Here is a 25,334-nt window from a genome sequence, read left to right on the forward strand (position 1 = left end):
GATCCTGCCTTGGCCTTCCAAACACTGGGGTTACAGGCACACACTGCCAAGTTCAGCTTACAGCATGTTAATAGACAATGTTTGATGTCTAATAAAATAAGACAATAGTGAAATGATATTACTGTTAAGTGCTATATTATATAATGCATATAAAGACATTTAACATCTTTGAAGAAAATGGAGTTGAAGCTTTTAGCAGACAGTTGGAGCCATGTGAGAGAGCTAGCAGACGCAGAAAGGACAACAGCAGTCAAAGCACTCATTGGGCAGTGGTGCGCAAAGCTCACATTCTCCCTGCTGACCCTGGGACCAGTGTCCGACATGGAGCACAATACCTGTGGCTGGCAGTGGTGGCAGCTGGGTCTCTGACAATGGTGAGGGAGTGGTGAGCATTTCCTCATGGAAGGCCTATACCAGGAGCTGCCACCACCTCCCTCTTGCTGCGTGTGGCTGTAGTGTTGGAGTTTGTAAGAGACGGAAGGCTGGCTGCTATGGGGAGCAGCCTTGAAGTCACCACTCAGTGCTGGGGGACTTTTCAGTGACACAGTTGTCTACGGAGCCTGTGAGTAATCCCAGCTCAGTCTTACGGAGTGAACCTAGATGGGAGCTTTCCTTGGATTTCTTTTCTACCGGGAAAGTCACGCAAAAGCTCATGGGACACAGGCTGGGGACTCAGGGCTAATGCATGTATGTAGTGTGTATGCACCATGAACTACAGGAATACCCACGAGCATGGATGTCTAGAACAAACCAAACTGAACCACGTGGTATTTATTATGACAAACTAGGCAACAAAGAATACAGGTTGAACCACGTGGTATTATAACAAACTGGGCAACAAAGAATACAGGCTGAACCACGTGGTATTATAACAAACTGGGCAACAAAGAATACAGGCTGTTCAAGAGCTGGCAAGGTAGTCTCCACTACTGTGTATGAGTAAACTGCAAACAGGCAATGGCCAGGGACAGACACTGATGCTCAGGTCTCCTTATAAGGAAGCACCTCCTGGTCTGGGGAGTGACGTCACAGGTGCTCAGTGTAAATATTCGACAGTCTGGACACTGATATTAAATGCCAATGAAAAAGCTGTAAAATGTTCTATAACAAAGTCACGGGCTTCAGACACTTAATTTTCTTTTTTAAGGCTTTGTAGTATGGAAAAACAGTGAGTGATGGTGGTTTATGCAGCTCACTGAAGAGACTAGTGTCCCTTCTAGCTTAATATAGGTTTGGATGCCATCTGATATTAGTACTGAGATTTCAAGTATGGTCCCAAGCCAGGCGAGAGTTCTGTAAAGGTGCAAGAAACTTTTTTCTAGCTCCACTTTCCCTCTCCAAATCTCTAGGTGCAACATCATGTCTTACACCTTAATAACAATTATACGGTAGAAATAGGCTGTTGCCCACTCTTTTCTGCATGCCATATGATTCCCAGGTAGTGCACATGAACCAAAACCATGAATGGCAAGGCACACAGCCCTCCTCCCTCCCTCCCTCTCAGCATGCACCCTGCCTGTATGTGTAACGCCTGTGAACCATGCTATCAGCAATGCCACACGCTCCGAACAAATGAAGGATGCAAGTCCATCTACAGATACGTGGTGTCAAAGAGCTAACTTTAAGAAGCTAGCAGATGACAGAGTGGATAATCAAATATCCATATCCATTTCTTCCCAGGAAGTTCCTTTCCTGTATTTTCATCTGTAACATTTTATCTTGCAAGTTTGTGAGGTGTTTATACATGTGTATGCGTGTATTCATGGGCATGTGAGCTTGAGAGGTGTTTATACATGTGCATATGTGCATTCATGGGCATGTGAGCTTGTGAGGTGTTTATACATGTGCATGTGTGCATTCATGAGCATGTGAGCTTGTGAGGTGTTTATACATGTGCATGTGTGCATTCATGGGCATGTGAGCTTGTGAGGTGTTTATACATGTGTATGCGTGTATTCATGGGCATGTAAGCTTGTGAGGTGTTTATACATGTGCATGCTGCATTCATGGGCATGTGAGCTTGTGAGGTGTTTATATATGTGCATGTGTGCATTCATGGGCATGTGAGCTTGTGAGGTGTTTATACATGTGCACGCGTGTATTCATGGGCATGTGAGCTTGTGAGGTGTTTATACATGTGCATGCTGCATTCATGGGCATGTGAGCTTGTGAGGTGTTTATATATGTGCATGTATGCATTCATGAGCATGTGAGCTTGTGAGGTGTTTATACATGTGCATGCTGCATTCATGGGCATGTGAGCTTGTGAGATGTTTATACATGTGTGTGTATGTGTGTATTCATGGGCATGTGAGCTTGTGAGGTGTTTATACATGTGCATGCGTGTATTCATGGGCATGTAAGCTTGTGAGGTGTTTATACATGTGCACACGTGCATTCATGGGCATGTGAGCTTGTGAGGTGTTTATACATGTGCACATGTGCATTCAGGGGCATGTGGAGGCTGGACATCAATGCTGTGTGTCTTCTTCTATCACTGTTCTCCACCTTAGCTTTTAGATATAGTCTCTTACTGAACTTGAAGATGTCCCCTTAGACTGGCTGATCAGGGGCTACTGGAATCCACCTTCTCTGGCCATGCTGCCTAGCAGTGTCTAACAGATATACACATAGGTAAGCTGTGCCTAGCTTTTATGATTGCTAGGAATCTGAACCCAGCTCCTCAAGCCTAGGTAGCACATGCCTAATCTAGTAAGCCACCCCCCAACCATGTCTGTAACATTTCAAATGGACATGCTAACTACACGTCACCTAGACAAACATCTAAGCAACCGATCTGCTCTGTGAGTTCTCGAAATATGAGCAGCCTAAAACACTTATCATGAAGACCTACCTCTTTTGAGTCCTGAGACTTGGTACTGTCTTCATTTAAAACACAGCGTCCTCTGTAGAACTCCCTGACCCTCAGGTTCAACATCTCTGTTTCCTTTTTCAGGCTCTCATAACTTGGCAGTGGCTTAATGGCTGTATCTGAGCCTCTGAAGGGGAGTGTCTCATCCAAGGTGTTCTGAGCTTGACAGCTTATGTCATCTTCATCAAGTTCTTCATCAGGCCCAGAGGCTGCAGAGGGTTGCAGGCACACAGAACCATGGTCTTGGCCATATAAAAACTTCAGTGTTTCGTCTGTCTTCCATTCAGTCAGGGTGTCCTTTAGAACTCGGAGTAAATTTGCCTTTGCGACCTCAGGACGCACCTGCACCAAACCAGAGGCTGACCCAGACCCTGGGTTAGATTTGGCAAATTTGCTCCTGAAATGCTCAGCACTCTTCTTGCTTATCCCCACAAGAGTAACTTGTGATACACTGTGTTTATTTTCAGAAACTGTTGAAGTATTTAATCTGTCACACAAAGGGCCAGGTGAAGAAATCTGAGTGTTTTCTTTCTTTGCAGGAAGTTTACAAGTAGCTACTTTCTCCTGACTATCTAATCTACAATTAGACAACTGCTCCGTGACCTCTGACACGGTCTGTTCTCCGTGCTTGGAGGTCATTTTCTGAGCAGCCTTCTTCTTCACGGTGCTGCTTTGTCTGTGTGGCTGTGGTTTTGTGCCCACGGCCTTCGGTCTGTTTCCTGGGAGAAGAGAAGAAACAAAGCCTGGCCCCTCCTCATCGCTGGCACGCTCGTCGCTGGCACGCTCGCTCCAAGTGCTGGAGGAAGCAGGTTCACACTGTGCATCAAAGGCACCATAAGCATCGACATCTGCTGCTGTAACGGCGTCTCTGAAGAACTGTACGACCTCTCCAGAACAGCCACTGTACAGGGAGAAACCGTCAAAACCATGTCAATGGAAGAGGAATCTTCACACAGGTACACTCCGGATGCCGAAGGTGAGAACTGCTGGCCTTAAACAGCCTTACGTCTTATACTCTGACACTTAGATTTCAGAAGGCTTTCCTTTCCCCATGTCTAATACACGTGTGTCAGAAGGCTTCTTCTGCTTCCTTCTGTTTGATCCTAACATTTTACAGTTCTTAAAGCAGTGCAGTAAAGACTGTATCCTATCCGACAATTTTGTTGCCTGAAGAAAAGATTAATATTTTCTTAATTCTGCCTGGCCATTATACAAAAAATTTCATGTAATGAAAAAATACAAAAGCCACAACAGAAATGAAGTTGGCACATCAGCATGGTTCAATGGATGCTATTTAAATCTGAGAGCTCACAAATACAAACAAAATGGTAACAGCTGTCCCTGATTGCACCCTTTGTCTTTGAGATTCAGTTTAAATCAGATTAAGAATCCGGAGCAAAGGCAAAGCAGGAGCTGCTCTGGTTCGTGCTGGGACAAGCAAGCACACTTGTGAGAGCTCTGCTGCCTGGTCTAGGAGCACGCGGTGGGAAGGAACAGAGGTCACACTAGACAGCGAGACTGAAAGCAAGTCTAGTGGGAAACTGATCAGAAACTGATCGATCGAGATTCCAAAGTTCAGAGTCAGTCTAGGGGGAATCCATAAACTGATCGATCGAGATTCCAAAGTTCAGAGTCAGTCTCGTGGGAATAGAGAAACTGATCGATCGAGATTCCAAAGTTCAGGGTCAGTCTAGGGGGAATCCAGAAACTGATCGAGATTCCAAAGTTCAGGGTCAGTCTAGTGGGAATACAGAAACTGATTTGAGATTTCCAAAGTTCAGGGTCACATACAGTTTTTTACTAGAATCTAACCGACATCATTAGGCAAGTGACTTTTGGATAAGAAGAAAAGAAAGTTTAGGGGTTGGGGATTTAGCTCAGTGGTAGAGCGCTTGCCTAGGAAGCGCAAGGCCCTGGGTTCGGTCCCCAGCTCCGAAAAAAAGAACCAAAAAAAAAAAAAAAAAAAAAAAAAAAAAAAAGAAAGTTTAAGAAATTCCACTAGGGGGGTTGGGGATTTAGCTCAGTGGTAGAGCGCTTGCCTAGCAAGCACAAGGCCCTGGGTTCGGTCCCCAGCTCCGAAAAAAAGAAAAGAAAAAAAAAAAAAGAAATTCCACTAGGGAGGACATGGGTTCAATGCCCAGCACTCAGGTGGTTCACAACTACCCTTAACTCCAGATCCAGGGATCCAACAGCTGACCGCCCAGTGCCCACCAGGCAAGCATATATATATATATATATATATATATATATATATATATATATATATATATATATATATATCTCACATCAACATACACGCAGGCAACACTTACACATATAAAAAAAATGAAATACATAAAAAAAGTTGCCTTCCAGTCTCCAACTGTGCTCCAGAGCTAACCCTGTGGCACAGCTCTCCACACCCGAATCCATCCTGGAGAGAACTGGTCTCCCAGGAGTGCTGACACACCTAAGATCACAGGCTCACAGGCCCACAGGAGGGACAAGCTCTAGTCAGAGACAGCAAGACCAACTAACATCAGAGATAATGGCGAGAGGTAAGTGCAAGAACATAAGCAACAGAAACCAAGACTACATGGCATCATCAAAACCCAGTTCTCCCAGCACAGCAAGTACTAGATACTTTAACACACCTGAAAAGCAAGATTCGGGTTTAAAATCACATCTCATGATGATGATAGAGGACTTTAAGAAGGACATACATAACTCCCTTAAAGAAATACAGGAGAACAGAGGTAAACAGGGGGAAACCCTTAAAGAGGAAACACAAAAATTCCTTAAAGAATTACAGGAAAACACAACCAAACAGGTGAAGGAATTGAACAAAACTATCCAGGATCTAAAAGTGGAAATAGAAACAATAAAAGAAATCACCAAGAGAGTCATCCCTGGAGATAGAAAACCTAGGAAAGAGATCAGGAGTCATGGATGCAAGAAGAATCACCAACAGAATACAAGAGATAGAAGAGAGAATCTCAGGTGCAGAAGATACCACAGAAAACATTGACACAACTGTCAAAGAAAATGCAAAATGCAAAAATCTCCTAACTCAAAACATCCAGGAAATCCAGGACACAATGAGATCAAACCTAAGGATAATAGGTATAGAAGAGAGCAAAGATTCCCAACTTAAAGGGCCAGTAAATATCATCAACAAAGTTATAGAAGAAAATTTCCCTAACTTAAAGAAAGAGATGCCCATAAACATACAAGAAGCCTACAGAACTCCAAATAGATTGGGCCAGAAAAGAAATTCCCTCCAAATGCACAAAACAAAGAAAGAATATTAAAAGCAGTAAGAGAAAAAGGTCAAGTGAACATATAAAGGCAGACCTATCAGAATTACACCAGACTTCTCACCAGAGACTATGAAAGTCAAAAGATCCAAGGTAGATGTCATACAGACCCTAGACCAGAGAACACAAATGCCAGCCCAGGCTACTATATCCAGCAAAACTCAATTAACATAGATTTAGAGACCAAGATATTCCATGACAAAACCAAATTTACACAAATCCAGCCCTACAAAGGATAATAAAAGGAAAACTCCAACACAAAGAGGGAAACTACACCCTAGAAAAAGCAAGAAAGCAATCTTCTTGCAAGAAACCCAAAAGAAGAGAGACACACAAACACAATTCCACCTCTAACAACAAAAACAATAGGAAGTGACGATCACTATTCCTTAATATCTCTTAACATCAATGGATTCAACTCCCCAATAAAAAGACACAGACTAACAGACTGGATATGTTAAGAGGACCCAGCATTCTGCTGCATACAGGAAATGCACCTCAGTGACAAAGACAGACACTACCTCAGAGTAAAGGTCTGAAAAAATATTTTCCATGCAAATAGTCCCAAGAAAGAAGCTGGAGTAGCCATTCTAATATCGAATAAAATCAACTTTCAACCAAAAGTTATCAAAAAAAAAAAAAAATAAGGAAGGACACTTCATACTCATCAAAGGAAAAATCTACCAGGATGAACTGTCAGTTCTAAACATCTATGCTCCAAATGCAAGGGCACATTCCACATTCATAAAAAAACTTTACTAAAGCTCAAAGCACACATTGCATCTCACACAATAATAGTGGGAGACTTCAACGCCCTACCTTCATCAATAGACAGATCACGGAAACAGAAACTAGACAGAGACACAGTGAAACTAACGGAAGTTATGAACCAAATGGATTTAACAGATATCTATAGAACATTTCATCCTAAAACAAAAGAATACACCTTCTTCTCAGCACCTCATGCATGGTACTTTCACCAAAACTGACCATAAAATTGGTCACAAAACAGGCCTCAACAGATACAAGAAAACTGACATGCGTCCTATAAGATCACCACAGACTAAGGCTGGTTTTCCAAAACCAACAACAACAAAACAACAGGAAGTCCACATACACGTGGAAGCTGAACAATGCTCTACTCAGTGATAACTTAGTCAAGGAAGAAATAAAGAAAGAAATTAAAGACATTTTAGAATTTAATGAAAATGAAGGCACAACAAACCCCAACTTATGGGACACAATGAAAGCTGTGCTAGGAGGAAAACTCATAGCTCTAAGTGCCTCCAAAAAGAAACTGGAGAGAGCACACACTAGCAGCTTGACAGCACACCTGAAAACTCTAGAACAAAAAGAATCAAATATACCCAAGAGAAGTAGACAGCAGGAAATAATCAAACATGGCTGAAATCAACCAAGTAGAAACAAAAAACTATACAAAGAATCAACAAAACCAGGAGCTGGTTCTTTGAGAGAAATCAACAAGATAGACAAACACTTAACCAGACTAACCAGAGGGCACAGACAGAGTATCCAAATTAACAAAATCAGAAATGAAAATGGAGACATTACAACAGAAATCAAAGAAATTAAAAAACAAAAAACAAAAACAAAAACATCAGATCCTACTATAAAAGCCTATACTCAACAAAACTGAAAATCTGGAGGAAATGGACAATTTTCTAGACAGATACCAGGTACCAAAGTGTAAGCAGGATCAGATAAGCCATCTAAACAGTCCCATAACCCCTAAAGAAACAGAAGCAGTCATTAAAAGTCTCCCAACCAAAAAAAAAAAAAAAAAAAAAGCCCAGGGCCAGCTGGGTTTAGTGCAGAATTCTATCAGACCTTCAAAGAAAGCCTAATAGCAATACTCTTCAAACTATTCCACAAAATAGAAACAGAAGGAGCACTACCCAATTCGTTCTAAGAAGCCACAATTACCTTTATACCTAAACCACACTAAGACCCAACAAAGAAAACTTCAGACCAAGTTCCCTTATGAATATCGATACAAAATTACTCAATAAAAAACAATTCTTGCAAACTGAATTAAAGAATATATCAAAGTGATCATACATCATGATAAAGTAGGCTTTATCCCAAGGATGCAGGAATGGTTCAATATATGGAAATTCATCAACATAATCCACTATATAAACAAATTCAAAGAAAAAAAACCCACATCATCATTTCATTAGATGCTGAGAAAACATTTAACAAAATTCAACACCCCTTCATGATAAAAGTCCTGGAAAGTTCAGGAATTCAAGGCCCATATCTAAACATAGTAAAAGCAATATACAGCAAACCAGTAACCAACATCAAACTAAATCGAGAGAAACTTGAAGCAATCCCACTAAAATCAGGGACTAGACAAAGCTGCCCACTCTCTCCCTACTTATTCAATATAGTCAGAGCAATTAGACAACAAAAGAAGGTCAAAGGGATACAAATTGGAAAGGAAGAAGTCAAAATATCACTATTTGCAGATGACAGGATAGTATACTTAAGTAACCCTAACAATCCCACCAGAGAACTCCTACAGCTGATAAACACCTTCAGCAAAGTGGCTGGATATAAAATTAACTCAAACAAATCAGTAGCCTTCCTCTATTCAAAGGATAAACAGGCTGAGAAAGAAATTAGGGAAACGACACCCTTCATAATAGTTCCAAATAATATAAAATACCTTGATGTTACTCTAACCAAGCAAGTGAAAGATCTGTATGACAAGAATTTCAAGTCTCTGAAGAAAGAAGTTGAAGAAGATCTCAGAAGATGGAAAGATCTCCCATGCTCATGGATTGGCAGGACTAATATAGTAAAAATGTCCATCTTGCCAAAAGCAATCTACAGATTCAATGCCATCCCCATCAAAATTCCAACTCAATTCTTCATAGAATTAGAAAGAAGAATTTGCAAATTCATTTGGAAGAATAAAAAAACCGAGGATATTGAAAACTATCCTCAACAATAAAAGAACTTCTGGGAGAATCACCATCCCTGACCTCAAGCTGTATTACAGAGCAAAAGTGATAAAAATGGCATGGTACTGGATACAGAAAATGTGGTACATTTACACAATGGAGTACTACTCAGCTATTATGAACAGTGACTTCATGAAATTCTTAGGCAAATGGGTAGAACTAGAAAATATCCTGAGTGAGGTATCTGAATCACAAAAGAACACACATGGTACTCACTCATTGATAAGTGGATATTAGCCCAAAAGCTTGGAATACCCAAGATATAATCCACAGACCACATGAAGCTCAAAAAAGACCAAAGTGTGGATTTCTTCAGTCCTCTTAGAAGGGGGAAGAAAATAGTCATGGGAGGTAGAGGGTAGAAGGCATTTGAGAGGAATAGAGGAGAGTCAGGGGGAAAGGGGGAGCAGGTTCAGGTGTGAGGGAGAGGGGGATGTTATACAGAGGTCAGGAATTTGAACAGAGGTGTGTGGCAATGGGGAAATGGGGTAGCCACCAGCAAGTCCCAGATACCAGGAAAGCCGGAGGCTCCCAGGGCCCCAAGGGGATGAGATTAGCTGAAATGCCCAACCAAGGGGAGGGAGAACCTATAGAGACCACATACAGAGGTTAGGCAAGGCCCTCATTTGAGGAATGGGGCCACCCACCCATTTCCGAATTTTTAACCCAGAACTGCTCCTGTCCAAAGGAAATACGGAGACAAAGTGTAGAACAGAGACTGAAGGAAAGGCCATTTAGAGACTGCTGCAACTGGGGATCCATCCCATACATAGTCACACCAAACCCAGACAATATTGCGGATGCCAAGAAATGCATGCTGACAGAAGCCTGTTATACCTGTCTCCTCAGAGGCTCTGCCGGAGCCTAATACAGAGGCACAGCCTCGAAGTCAACCATTGAGCTGAGCACAGGGGCCCCGAAGGAGGAGTTAGAGAAAGAACTGAAGGAGCTGAAAGGGTTTGCAACCCCATAGGAAGAACAACATCAACCAACCAGACCCTCCAGAGCTCCCAGGGAATAAACCACCAACCAAAGAGGACACATGGAGGGACCCATGGCTCCAGCTGCATATTTAGCAGAGGGTGGTCTTCTCAGGGATCAATGAGAAGAGAGGCCCTTAGTTCTGTGAAGGCTAGATGCCCCCGTGTAGGGGAATGCCAGGGCCCGGAGGAAGTACTGTGTAGCAGGGTATGGGGGGGGGGGGGGAGCACCATCATAGAAGCATGGGGAAACCCGGAAAGGGCTAACATTTGCAATGTAAATAAATAAAATATCCAATTAAAAAGAAGTTGAAAGAAACCTTCATAGTTTTTATATCCCATTCTGTCTCTTGAGGTTTAATTGTCTTTTAAGGCAATTACATTTTATACTAGGTTAAAGCCATAATGGTGTCCAGCAATAAACAAGGGTCTCTTATTTGTGCTCAATGCCCTGTGACTAAGGCAGTGACCAGCAACCAGGGACATTTAATCTGAGAGTGAAAGGCCCTGTCCTGAGAGATGGCTGGAGCTGGGCAAACACCACCATGAAGAGCTGTGAGGTGGGATTAGCAAAACCAAAAGCCCAAACCCAAAACCTACAACCCATGCTTCATATCAATACTTTCATATGCTTTCAAATCATTAACACAGTAATATCTTAAAATCTAATAAAACAAGACCATAAAACGCTTTCTCCAAATATAATGGGCACGACCTCACCAACAAAGGAGTGATGTCTGAGATACAGGCTGTGTTTGTGTCTATTTCAACAGGTTCAATTAGACTTCCTCAGTGGGACAGCTGTACGATAAATCAGACAGATCAAACAAATCATCTTTCCCTCACAAAGGAAAATGTTGAACGTGTCACACGTTTCTTTGTAGCACACCAGCACAGGAAGTCCAGGCGTTCACGCCACCTGGCCCACTCAGGTCAGTGAAACTGACTGGAACGAACCTTTGTCCTTTCTTCAGCAGCTGAAATTCAGGAGGCCTGGAACAAAAACACAGAGAGAAGAACCTGAAGGCCACTGACCCAGCAAACATGGGCAAGCGTTTACTGCAGCTGTACTGCGTAAATATAATTAAAGGAGCAATTCAGCTGACTTTTTCTCCCTCACAGAAATAAAGGACAAAGTACTGTAAAATACATGCACAAAAATCTGGATTTGGTGGTTTTGTTTTTTACTTAAAATTTACTAATTTTCAAGACTAAGTTCAAATTCCATGCACACAGTACAGCTTCCTTTGACAAATGTGGGCAAAAGTAAAATCACTCTGTTTTCTAAGTTCTAATCACTGTGAGCTTCAATTAATATGTTATCAGGTTTTCTTTATTCAGAACTATTACCTAAATGCTTTCCTTTACACATGTTTAAGTTGGCTTCTTAACTGATTGATCCACCAGATCTTTCAGACAGAAACTATATTGTAATTCTCATCTGGTTTTAGTTTTGGTTTTGAAGGTCTTGAACTCATAAAGGCCCAATGCTGGGAGTAAAGCTGCCACCATACCTGGCTTTTTAAAGAGCTGTTTTGGCTACATGACTATCTGTGTACTAAGTGTGTGCTGTGCCTGGAGAAGTCAGAATGGGTGGTCAGTTACAGGCAGTTGAGAGTTACATGTAGTCATGAGGAAGTAGACCAGGGTCCTCTCTGCAAAAGCAGCAATGTGCTTTAACCACTAAGCCACCTCTTCAGCCCCTGTACAGATGGATTAAGTTAACCTTAACTCTATGAACAGTTTGGGTATACTGTCAGGGAGCACATTTGACCATTATGAATACTGAGAAGGCAGATGCAGAGCTGGAGACAAAGCTCCGTTGGCACAGCCTGCCTAGATTACTTCACTGCCAGCACCACATTAACCAGGTGTGGTGGTGCACGCCACAATCCCAACACTCAGAAGACGGAGGCACCAGGATCAGAAGTAGTAATGTACCAGACTCCTCTGAGAGAGAAACATTCCATCCCTCAGGGAACTTCTCAAACCAGATGGTCAACAGCTCAAAACAGGTAGTCCCTGAAACTGACCAGATTCACTAGGCCCCTCCCTTCAGAGGTAAATAATGAGGCATGCAGAGAGTCATTCTCAGAGAAGCCAAGCTGAAATGAATGCTATGGAAGACCAGAACAGCTGCCTGGAAGAAGCAGAAACCAGCCCAGCTGCCTGGAAGAGCTTTAGAATGAGTCACCTGGAAAGGCACTCAGCCAATCTGTTGAGGCTGTGGAGTGTCCTCAGGGTTGCTGGCTTCTGTGAACTATCACCCATGCTGGGGTCAGCTTTGGTAATGCAGTTGACTTTGATCATTTCTGCTCCTGTTAGTAATCCCTCAACCATATCCCTGGGTCACAGACTTTGGTCTGTTCTGGGCTCCCTAACTGGGGTAGGTAGGATGTATGTTGTGTTTCCCCAGAATGTCTTGTCACAGAGCAACAGAAGTTCAAGGCCAGCTGCGGCTGCTTCAGAGGAAAAAAGGGGGGCAAACACAGAAATATCCAAGTACCACTGAAGTGACTAAAAAGAGGCCTTCTTTTACAAGTAATTTTTTTTTTTTTGGTTCTTTTTTTTTTTCGGAGCTGGGGACCGAACCCACGGCCTTGTGCTTCCTAGGTAAGCGCTCTACCACTGAGCTAAATCCCCAGCCCATACAAGTAATTTTTGTGTTGTGGCTGGGGAAGTGGCTCAGCAGGTAAGAGCACCGACTGCTCTTCTAAGACCAGGGTTCAATTCCCAGGACTCACATGTTAGGTCGAAACTGTCTATAATGCCAAGATCTCACACAAACATACATGCAGACTGAGCACCAATGCACCAATGTGCATAGAATTAAAAGAAAAAGGAAGGAAAAAGGTAATTTTTGTGGTGCTAGAGTCTGAACCCAGGGCCTCCCGCACACTTGGCAAATGTTCTACTACGTGTTCCTTCCCTAAGTTAAGAAGAACAAGTGCCTCTGAACTCCAAATAAACAGGAAGCAAAACGAAATATAAAGGCCCAGGGGTGCAATACAGAGACGATAAGCCACCGAATATATATCCTATTTAAAGGCCAAACAAGGGTTACAAGGGGGGGTGTAAAACTGCAAAACAATTTTAAAGCCAAGAACAAAACCCCCAACCTAACCCTTTTAATTAAAAGTCAAGCTAATGTACAGATGAAACTAGAACGTATTTGAATTTTGGCCTTTCAAGGCTGCCAATTTAAAATGTCAGGTCCAAGGGCCTCCCTCTACAGTGATCACGGAGCTGGCCAGCTAACCCTCACCCAGGAAAGCCTGCACACTCGTTTCTCGGCAGGACGGCTCTCAGCTCTCCTGTCCTTGTGACGGGACTCACGGCTGACATCTTTCCCACTACATCCTTAGTTCTTCCCATCGTAAGGCTCATGGAATGAAGCCTTGTCTGCCATTCCTGCCATCCTGCAGCTCAGCAACTCTCCCATTCTCCTGTGGCCCACAGCAGCAGGCCTTTCCCCAGCTTCTCCATGGTCCTGGTTTCCCTGCTGCCTTCTGTTCTCTGAAATCAACTCACAGTCCTCACTTGAGTTTGATGGTGTTCAAGGCTGTAAATGCTACTCCTTGGATGGCAAATAACCATTACCATTCATTCCACTGGTCACTCGGAACGCTTACGGTGTGGACGGTTTCCACACTTCTTCCACTCTTCTGTCTATACCTCTACTCATTCCATATATCCTAGCTAGGTTTATGTCACCCTGCACAAGCTAGTGTCTTCTGAAAGGAGGGAGTCTCGACTGAGAAACTGTCTCCACAAGACCAGGCTGTAAGCAAGCCACCCTGTGTGCACTTTCTTAAGTAGAGGTCGACAGGGGAGCCCAGCCCCTTGTGGGCGGGGCCACCCCTGGGCTGTGGTCCTGAGTTCTACACGAACAGTCAACAAGCCATGGGCAGCCAGCCAGGACACAGCACCCTCCAGGGCTCCTGCCTCAGCTGACTCACAGGTCTGAATCCCTGCTTTGCGCCTCTTCAATGTAGTAACACTGGTGCTACGTAAGCCAAATAAACCAAGCCCTTTCTCCACGGGAGTTGCTTAGTCCTAACAGTAGTAACTCTAAGACAACAGGCTTTTGGCTAAAATATTAAAGTCATCATCACTGTATGTGAAGTGTGTGTGGGAGCAGGTGTCCAAGTGCCACAGTGCATGTGTGGAGTCCATTTTCTCCTTCCACCTTTACAGAGATCCTGGGAATCAACTTCGGTCAGCAGGCTTGTAGGGTGCCCTAGTTCCAGTCCTGTTGCTGTTGATAAACCCTGACAAAAGCTAACTTAGGGAAGAAACGACTATCTGGCTCACAAGCACCGGTGACTGTAATGTGCTTACTCCGTCACTGTGGAAGTCAAGGCAGACGTGTAAAAACCACCCACAGTCGGGGCAAAGGAGGAACGAGCACGTGGGCCTCTGCTTGCTCACCTAACTTAGTGCTCAGCGAGTCCTCTCTACTCTTAGAACAGCGTGATGCTGCCCCAGAGGGCCAGTATCCATGTACCACTCCATGCTGAAGTCGTCCTACTGGGGGCTGCAGACGTGACTCAGTGGGCAAAAGAGCTTACATAGCATGAAGGTCAGCGTATAAATCCCAGCACCCAGGTAAAACCTGGGTATAGCTGTGTGCTTGGACATAACCCCCACTGTGGGGCAGAGACAGGAGGGTGCTGTCCTGCAGCTTGCTGGCTGTCAGCCTGGCTCCATGTCCAAACCCTCTTCCAAGAGAATAAGGTGGAGAATAATAGAGCAGAATACTCAACGCATACATGCGGATATCACATGCATATATCACATAAACACCACGCACGTGCACATATCACATAAACACCACGCACGTGCACATATCACATATATACCGCATGTGCATGTCACACACACATATACTGCACACATGCACGCCACACACATATACATCACACACATGTATACACTACACACATATGGGTATCACACACATGCATGTAGCACCCACACGTGCATACATCACACACATGCATATCACATACACATTTCATAGTATATTTTGTGTTAAATAAACATATGATAAAAAAATCAGATTCATCATATAATTCAAGAGAACATGTTAAATGCATGAGAGTTATATGAAGAGGATATCAGAGACGATGCTGAACCAATCAAGAAAAACCGGGAATGATTTCAGCTGGTCAGTTTATAGCAACAGTTTGCATGCATGCATATATACATACATATATACATACACACACACACATAGTTTATATCTAAAGATGTTTGAAGAAATCCTTTGACACTCCCTCTATATGCCTTTCTTTTTAAAGAGGGAGATCATACTGAAAGCCACTCCCTCTTACCAGGCCAACACCTCCCTGTCTGTCAATGTCAGTATTCCACTGACCCCTTTGTTGTCAGCTTTCTTTAAAGAAGTCTGCCTCAGCTGGAGAGATGGCGGAGGGCAAGGGCACTGGCCCTTGCAGAGAGAGGACCTGGGTTGATTCAAAGCCCTCCCATGACGACTCACATCTCATGGTGAGCACTTTTGGACCTGATGGGTAGGACGTGCACGTGATACACAGGTGCAGACAGAACACCCATGCACCTAGAGAGTCACTTTCAGGTCCACAGCTGTCATCCAGCCATCTACCTGTCTCCTGGAACCTACTCCCACCCCTTGCTTCAAACAGTTCTTGTTGAGTTCACCAGTAACTCAGTAACTATTGTGGTGGTAACTTAATGTTCTTACTGCTGTTTCCCCCCTTTTAAAGTAGAGAGAAAGAATTTAATCTAAAAGTAAGAGGAATGGACTAAATCATAAAGGCAGGCCTAGGACAAAGGAAAAAAAATCAGCAACAAAGAGCAGAGCTATCTATTTGCAAGGAAGAGAAAAAAATGAGTTTATAGAAAGGAACAATGCTGACAGGCCAATGTCCTCACATTCAACCCCAACCTCTGTAACCCAGACAAGTGTCCCTGTGGTTCATCACTACACTTCAGTTCCACTGTCCCTATCCTACCTAAAATGTTAATGGTCTTGAAAACTTCCTCAATAATGCCCACCAATCCAAGTTCAGGAAAATGGATGGATGGATGGATGGATGGATGGATGGATGGATGGATGGATGGATGGATGGATGGATAGATGGATGGACGGACAGGAGGATGGATGGATGGATGATGGATGGATGGATGGGAGGATTGGATAGATGGACGGGAGGATGGACGGACAGATGGACAGATGGATTGGACCTTGGGAGGAATCATCTTGGAGGGCAAGGCTGTTAAGTGCGACCGGAGCCTGAGAAAGCAAGTATGACAAGGGTCTGTCAACCCAGGAGAACAGAGCTGGGGAGACAGGAGGTTAGGAGGTCGCAGAACAGACTGACAGCTATAGATAAAGCTACGGTCAGAGTAGGAGGGAAGCTCTAGTTTAAGACCCTGACAGCAGAGTTCCAAGTAAGAACAAGGCCTAAACGTCACTGAGTCAAGGGACAGTCAGTGCAGGTTAAGCTAGCCCATTTTCATTGAGTGGATTTTTTTTTTTTTTGAAAGGGGATCACATTATGTTGGTCAGGCCGGTCTTTAACTCCAGGTCTCACCTGGTCTTCCTGCCGCGGCCTTTAGCACTGGGGACCACAGTCTCAGACTGTTGTGTCTGACTGTTTCTGATGGCAGGAGGGATGTTAGCATACGGTAAGGAGCAATCATATGCAGACAGGTGCTAGCTTCTCCCACGTCATAAACACTGTGATAAATGTGCCCCTTAGGGGAAAGCATTTATCCCGGCTGCTGGATCCAGGCATCACTGTAGATCATCTCTGCCAGGGTATCTGGTCAGGAAGCAGAGAGCAAGGGATGCATGCTGCGCACAGCTTGCCTTCTGCATCCAGTCAGGACGGATGGAGCGAGCCTTGTCAGTGGGCGGGTCTCCCCACCTCAGTCAACAGCAGAGCCAGATGTGTAGAACATGGGCGTTACCACTTAGACATTTTACTGTGCAGTGCAGGCCATTTTTACTGCTGTTTGGCTACCACCACTACTGTGGCTGGCACTCTGTCACCTTCATAGGCCATCTCTGTGGTTTACACACTACTTCATCTTCTGACTTCCAGAAGGTTTTACAGGTAAGGAAAAGGAAGCCTCTGGCTGACTGACCTGAGACTGCGCAGCTAACGTAAGTCAAGATTAGATTTAGGCTCATTTCCAATTCTGAGTTCTTTCCACCTGATGTTGCCTCTGGTGTGAGAAAAACAAATACAACAACGACGACCACCACCACAACCCCCTCAAAAACAAAAACAAAAACAAAAAAACGAGAAACCATACCCTGAGGACATGAGTTTTGGTGTGTTCTGCCTGTAGGCTCGGAACAAACTCCGTCAATCTTCTGTCCTTGTTGGCCTGGACACGAGCTGACATTCTGAGGGCCCAGAGCTTTGTGGGTCCCTAACCTATGAAGGGGGTGATGGCTCCTACAGCTGACACTGCTGTGTGCAGTCTTACAGAGAACAAGATAGGGTCATCAGCTTTCAATCTTGGATAGAGTTAAAACTATCTTTGTGTGTTAAAATGGCTATTTCTCTTCATGCCAAGTATCTTCTTCATGATTTATGTTGCTCTGGTAATAGTTCTGGAAGCCTAATCAAAAACACAAACCAGCAATTGCTGTAAAAACATTCTGTAAAAACATTACAGAATGTTTTTAAAATGGCTGTTCATAAAGACCTCTTCTTAGTTTCACTAAAGTGTAAGTCAGATGATTAATGTAAGTATTTTTATAGTTTGGAACTAGAGACATAATTTAGCCTCGAACTCACAGTGCAATGGAGAATGACTTATCGTCTGCCTTCCCGATGCTGCCATCACATGTATGCGGCCATCATACCTGGCTCTAGATGCTTCACTTACATTTTAGCAAAGTGAATCTAAAACAGAAATAATCTACACCCCAAACTTCATGTAGGTCTGTTTGTATATCTGTGAACCAACACAACAGTGCTCCCTACGGAAAGACTCAAGTGTACCTGGACACACTGAAATCCTTCCCTCCGCTCAGGAGTCGGTTATAAAGACTGTTCTGCAGACACTCTGGCTTCCACCCTGAGATTGTGCATGCTTACTGCTTAGAACTCATACGGAAAAATCCCCAACTCTAGGCCACATGATGCTTTTAGCTCTGTCAGCATTGATCTTTAAAAACAAAATTTTCTTCTCAACATTTGCCCTTCCTTTTTTAGATTTAGCACGTAATTCTACAAACTTGTGTCTTCCAAGCTCTGTCAGACTCTACATTTACGAAACCATACAGGATTTATAAATGCAACCACAGACTATCTACCGAGCGCGGCATTTTGGCAGCAGAACTGCCTGTGGTCTGTCTGTGGCCACCAGTCCTGTGAGCAATTCTAAGTCACAGTGTGAGGCACATCATGCACTATGAGCTGCACGGCTCTAACTCAGGGCTCTGCCTCTGGCAGGTGACAGGGGACGTGTCTGTGAGCACTGCTCCCCACTATTTAAGGATGCATTTTAATTATAGATATTTTTCACTATACTTAATGATACTTCCTAACTCTAATACATCAGTAAGAGAAATAGTCAACTTAACTAAGGCACAGAGTTATAAATCTGATATGAGGCTAGGGGATTTTAAAATCTAGTAAATTTATCCTTGTATTTATAATAATCTTTTTGAGATCAAATTGGGTCAAATTTAATATTCTGTTTCCTATTGGCATCTAAGACCATGATGTGTCAGGGTTAAAACACATGAAAAATATCCCTGGCTTTTCTTCTCATTTAAAACGTTGACCCAGTTCTCTGTCAACCTTCATTTTTATCATTCTAGTTAGTCTACATTCTTAAATCAGAGCTTATAACTAGACAGTTCAAGTCTATCCAATCTCATGCTGATCATTAATCAGAATGTGACTAAAACAAATGCAAACTTCTACATTTACAAAGGAGGAGCCATGGTCTGGGGCTAATACTAAAGCATTACTGAAACCCTGAGCTGGAGTAAACAAAACTGTTCCTCAAACAGCAGGTGACAACAGACATGTGGTCAGTAGGACATAAAAATGGCAGAAAATAGACATTTAATGACGGTTTTTAAAGTTATATGCATAGGTTAGACTACAAGATGTATTAATTTAAAAGTTTATAATTCATTGCAATAAGGTATTTTTTATTTGAAATGGATTTAAAATTTTTATTTTAAATTGACTGTTAAATAACTGTCATGTAATTTATGTTTATGATTTAAAACAAAAATCTCTATGTTAAACACTAAGGCCTGCTATTTACTCTAAAATGCATCAACACGTTAAAAGGCAGCTCAGTGACACCAGTGACCTCTAGTGGATTTACTGGGTAACAGCACAGGCACACTCTCTTAGAGGTTAAGCCAGCACTGTCTGATCCAGGGAAGTCCTACCACCACCAGAAGCAGAAGCTCTTCCGGTTGGGCGACATCAATGGGAAGGTGTACGTGTAGGCTGCCCCTTCACTAACTTCCACTAATCACGCTGAGTACAATGAGAAGAATCCTGACCTCACGCAGAAGCCGCCATTAGCTTATAAAATAGGCTGAATTTTTGAAAGGTTGCTTAACAAAGGGTCTAGACGGACTCTCTGGATCCTTTAAGCTTTTGTGATTCTCTTTCAATTCATCATGTAGAGCAACGCCAGATCAGGTTCTGCTCAAAACAAAACAAAACAAAAAACCCAAAACCTGTGTGTCCTGGGTGTATCTGTTGGGCTTGATTAGCTGGTAAACGGCACCAAGTTCAACCCTCAGCGCCACAAGACAAAGACCTGAGAGCTCCTCCTACACCACTCAGCCTGGCTTCTCTTGCCAGTATGATCTTGTTTCCCATGACATACAGTAGTGTCCTCTAATGCACGAGGGACACACCCAAGACCCCAAGGTGGACGCCTAAAATCATGAGTGGTAGCAAACCTCACTGCATTGTTCTTTTCCTGGGCAGCTAGTGAGTGACTGGCAGGTGAACATGTGCACAGTGGGATTACTTTGGAGAAAAAAGATTCATGCCCTGGATGAGCAAGGAGGAGCAACGTGGTGTGAGATTTCTACTGTGCTATTCGGAATGGTTCACAATTTAAAACTTACAAATCATTTCTGGAATCTTCTAATATTTTCAGATTAGAGTCAACGTTGTTAACTGAAAAACTAGAAAGTGAAACAATGGCAGGCGGGGTCACTACAGCGAGTGAGCTCAATATCCCAACCAACTCCCACTGGTTTTCGTTTTCAGTTTGTCATTAAGTGATGTCACAAGACTTACCTTACATACTCAGGTTATTAAATATTGTCTCATCATTTATTGTATTTATGTTATCTCAATTACAATTAAATTGAGATTAACGTGTGCACATGAGTATGCATATACAAGCATGTGTCTTGTCAGGTACCTATACTATGACATGAATATGCATGTATATGCATGTGACTTGCCAGGTACATATACGGTGACATGAATATGCATGTGCATGCATGTGACTTGCCAGGTACATATACGGTGACATGAATATGCATGTGCATGCATGTGTCTTGTCAGGTACATATACGGTGACATGAATATGCATGTGCATGCATGTGTCTTGTCAGGTACATATACGGTGACATGAATATGCATGTGCATGCATGTGTCTTGTCAGGTACATATACGGTGACATGAATATGCATGTGCATGCATGTGACTTGCCAGGTGAATATTGCATACTTTTAAATTAATGGCATTTGTGTAGAGTAGAGAAATAAAAGTCTATTTTCATTCCACTGAAAATGTAAGAAAGGTTAATAACCACAAACAAAGTAACATAGATCAAGGCTTCACGTTCTTAGGAAAAGCAGATATTCTGAACACAGAGAGGTGAGACTTTAGGAAAAAGGCCAGTTTAAGTGCCAATAACTATGTCTGAGGACATGATAGCTTGTTTGGTAAAGCCTTCTCTTCTCCTTCTCTCTCTCACTAAGACAGTGTCTCCTGTCCACCAGGCTGGCCTGGAGTTTATTCTATAGATAAGGACTGCCTTGAGCCCCGCCTCCTCGAAGCCTGCTTCTTCCATGAGTTTGGGGATTACAGCCATGCACTGTCATGTGTGGTTAGGTAAATGGTTTGGAAGTAGGTAATAGAATGCTATAGAGGGTTGAACTCAATCTGGGCTCATGGGGGCTCAGAGAGACCGAAACACTAACCAAAGAGCGCAATGTGGCTGGACCTAGGCCCCTAACATCTGAAGGAGACGAGCAGCTGGGTCCTCACGTGGGTTCCCTAACAAGTGGACGTCTCTGACTCTGCTGCTGCCACTGGATCCCCTTCCCTACCTGGACTGCCTGGTTGGGCCTCAGTGGGAGAGGAGGTGCCTAGTCTTGCTTCAACTTGATGTCTTAGGGCGGATGGGTACCCAAGGGGGGGCTTCCCCTTCTCTTAGAAGGGGAAGAGATAATGGAAACAGGGACTTGTGAAGGTAGGCATTGGAGGAGAGTCGGAAGGGGGGAGCTGTGAGCAAGATGTAAAATGAATAAACAAATTAATGAAAAAAAGTGTGAGCCCCCATTTACCTCGAACGATGCTGTTTTTAACTCTTCTAAAAGAGAAATCTTACAGATAGTGGTGGGATGATCAAGTTAGTCTTATCATATTCGGTTTAAGGTCAAAGACTGGTGGGTAGGTTTTGCACAGGAAGGATAACGAAGGAATATACCATCAAAAGCGCTGTCACCAGTCAATGAGCTGGCAGAATTTAGAGTGGTGGCCTTCTTAAAGGACGGTCTTGTACCTTTTCCCTGTTTGTTTTGAGTGCAATGACTGGGTACCCATCTGTCTGACCACAGACTATGGGGCTTGTGCTATCTCTTCCCACCCTTCAGGAAGACACTAATCTCACTGAGCCGTTGTCTGAGTTTCTATACAATTTACTTTAAAAAGCAACAACTGTTGCTTTTGTTACACTTTCATACTCACTCACAGTTTAATATATTCCTTCAAATTCTGCGTCAGTACAATACCGCAAGTGTTTAATTATTTCCTAAGGCAAAAGCCCTATGATGACCACAAACATTTTAGCAAAAAGGTACTTTTTAATTGGCTTTTTTTGAACTTCTCAGGATACCGTCGTTATTGTAACAGAGCGTGTTATCATAGCAGCAAAGTAAGTTTGGCCAGATTCCCAAAAGCTAGTATTCTAAAGGAAGAAAGTTAATATTTTTCAGGATTGTAACATTAGCAGGATTCAGATACTCTTGGCAAAGCGAGAGCCAGAATAATGTTGTGATTAAAAATACATTAGAAAAAAATATTTGCATGTAAGACTTTCCATTTAAAAACCCTTAACAACTATGCTTAAGATATAACTATTCCCCACCGCTATCACGCATAAAATGTAACAGTCTGCAGAAGACTACGTCCACTCTCAGCCTATGTCAGACGCACAAAGGCCATGTACCACCGGAATAAACAAGATAAAGATTTAATTACCTCTCTTCCTCTCGAACCCATACTGGAGTTTTGGGAATCTGTGCTTCAAAAAATTTAGATGCTTTGTAACAAAAATTGCTGCAGAAAGACTGAAAGAAAAATCTGAGATTAGTTCATTATCTATTTTGAAACATAACCTACATGCAATGAACATGAATGTGCACATCAAGGAGTAAGAGAAACCTGAAGAAGGGGCTTCTCCCACACAGGGCTGAGAGTAAAGGACTGCACCTCTGATGGCTTCCACGTGCCCCTGCCAACTACATCACCTTCCCTGTTCCCCAGAGGTCAACTCATTATCAGAGGTTCCTCTTCGCCACTCCTTTTGGCCATTACCTACCTGGTTATATACACAGCACCTAACTGCTCATCCTATAGAGCACATACCTGGTTATATATACAGCACCTACCTGCTCATCCTATATAACACCTACCTGCACATCCCTATGCAGAACACCTGTGCGCTTGTCCCTACAAAGCAGCTACCTGCCATAACATGTATAACATGCAGCGTTGCCATTTTTGAGCTCTAAGTAGGGTATGGCTATTTGTTCACATCTCATTTGTTTGTTCAAAAATCACTTCTAAGATTCACCCAGGTTCTTGTGTATTTACTTTCTCTGTGCAGCATTCTGGAGCCAGGCACAGGAGGCAGACCACTTGCACGGCGCCTGCAAGGCCCTGAGTTCAACCCCACTACCACAGAAACAAAAATGTTCCACACTGTTAGTATATGGTTTTTATTTATGTACAATTAAACAGTTTGATGTTTTTGCTACCTCTTAAATGTGATAAAACTTTTTTTGCTTTTGAGACGGGATCTCACTTTGTATTCTGGGATGGCTCAAAACTCACTGTGTAACTCAGGCTGGCTTTGAACTTGTGACATTCCTATACCAATCAAGTGCTGGAATTTCAGTGTGAGCCACAACCACCACCTTAATAAAAAATTGCTTTTAAAGACTACATTTAATACTTTCACTTTTTCATTAAGTTAATTTGTACACGTGTGCATGTATGTGTATGCACACACCACAACATGGATATGGAGGTCAGCACAACTGGGAAAGTCGGTTCTTTTCCACGTGGTTGTGAGCACCTTATTCACTGAGTCATCACCTCATTGGCCTGTTTTTGTTTTTGTTTTTTTTTTTTTGTTTTTTTTTGGTGACAGGGCTTCATACAGTGCAAGCCAAGTTCAAATTTTCTGTGTAGCTGAGGATGTTTTTCAACTTCTGAGCCCTCCTCCTACCTCCGCCTTTTGAGTCCCAGAATTTCAGGGATACACCTGGTTCACTAATTTTTCTTGTTTTGTTATGTCTGTGCATGTCCTCGTGCACATGCGCAGTACCTATGTGTCTGTGTGTGCACCATGCACATTAGTACCTATGTGTCTGTGTGTGTGCACTCATGCACATGAGCAGTACCTATGTGTCTGTGTGTGCACTCATGCACATGAGCAGTACCTATGTGTCTGTGTGTGTACATTCACCTCTGCAGCTGGAGAGTGACAGGGTTTTGCTCCTTAATCACTTATCTTATTTTTTTCTTTTTTGAGCCTGGGTCTCTCAGTCAATTTTGAGCTTGCCACTGTTCACTCAGTTGACTGGCTGGGGAGCCATCAGGGTCTGCCTGTCCCTGACCCCCAGTGCTGAGGTTGGGAAAACATGGCAATTAAACTCCTGAGCTGTCTCCCCGGTTCACTTTAAAATACATACAAAATTCTCTCTCTTAATCCTTTGTTTTAGAGACAGAGGTTTGCTGTGCAGCCCAGAGGGCTTCAAACTCTCAGTTCTCTTGCCCTCGCCTCCTGGGTGCTGGGACCAAGGCAACGCCGCACACCGTTCCTCATCACTACGTCTTAGTGCACAATGACAGTGAGCTCACACTGCTGTACAGCTCACACTGCTGTACAGCTCTTCAGTAAGTATCTTTGGAATTCGTCTCAGCACACAAAGGGAAACGACACCCACGAAACAGTGACTTTTCGTTCCCACCTTCTTGCACAAGCTCCGTTCTGCTGTAAATGATTACTGTAGGAACCCTGCATGAGTGTGTTATACAGTATGTCCTTTAGGGTTGGCCTTCTGCACTTAATGTCTTCAAAGTTCCTACAGCACTTGCCTTCTTTTTAAAGTCAGATTATCATTCCACTATATGCCTACACCATAATTTATAGTTATGAGTACTCTTACACAAGTATACACAGCCCAGCAAGGTTTTGAAGGCAGAGGCTGCGACTGCTCTGGGCTTGTGGCTGTACTTAGCGTTAGTGAGCCCTTCTAGTAAGTAAGAGGCTCCGGATCTGAGCTCCAGCCTCCCCCACTTCACGGTGTGAAACGGACTCCAGAACAGGCTCTCTACGATGGCTGTGCCGGCCTCTGTTCTCACCTTTGGGGCTGTACAACAAACTCACTGTGCGTAGAGTGGCTTTTTCTCCAATTAACAAAAGAGACTGACTGGTTTTGTATGTGCATTGACCATTTGCGTTTAGCATATCAAGGTTTCCATCAGGTTGCCTTCCGTTTTCTTAGACTATACTTTCTAGCTATCAACTTGCGGAAAATGTAACTTTACTCATTTTCTAGTGAACAAAATCTCTAAACTTTAATATAGGAAAGTTTATCAACTTTTGGTATATGGTTTAATTTTCTGCCCAGGTATACATTCTCCTATACAGTTTTGAGAGGCCTGTTCTACCTTTCTCTTATCCA

General features: G+C 43.1%; 1 protein-coding gene across 8 annotated transcripts in view; it reads right to left on the reverse strand.

Moving 5' to 3' along the window:
* Rpap2 (RNA polymerase II associated protein 2) overlaps nucleotides 1-25,334 on the reverse strand; it is a 78,286-nt gene that overhangs the window by 45,722 nt on the left and 7,230 nt on the right. For 7 of the 8 annotated variants that reach the window (XM_063273014.1, XM_008769929.4, XM_006250548.5 and 4 more), the window contains exons 6-8: nucleotides 22,621-22,709; nucleotides 11,096-11,131; nucleotides 2,855-3,773 (exon numbers count right to left, since the gene is read on the reverse strand). In XM_063273014.1, the coding sequence (XP_063129084.1) occupies nucleotides 2,855-3,773; nucleotides 11,096-11,131; nucleotides 22,621-22,709 (1,044 nt within the window). Of the gene's footprint in view, nucleotides 1-2,854; nucleotides 3,774-11,095; nucleotides 11,132-22,620; nucleotides 22,984-23,030; nucleotides 23,961-25,334 lie in introns of those variants that run through there. The other variant, XM_063273017.1, reaches the window with a different exon arrangement.

The sequence above is a fragment of the Rattus norvegicus genome, chromosome 14, assembly GCF_036323735.1.
Source record: "Rattus norvegicus strain BN/NHsdMcwi chromosome 14, GRCr8, whole genome shotgun sequence".
In the NCBI taxonomy this organism is placed as follows: domain Eukaryota; kingdom Metazoa; phylum Chordata; class Mammalia; order Rodentia; family Muridae; genus Rattus; species Rattus norvegicus.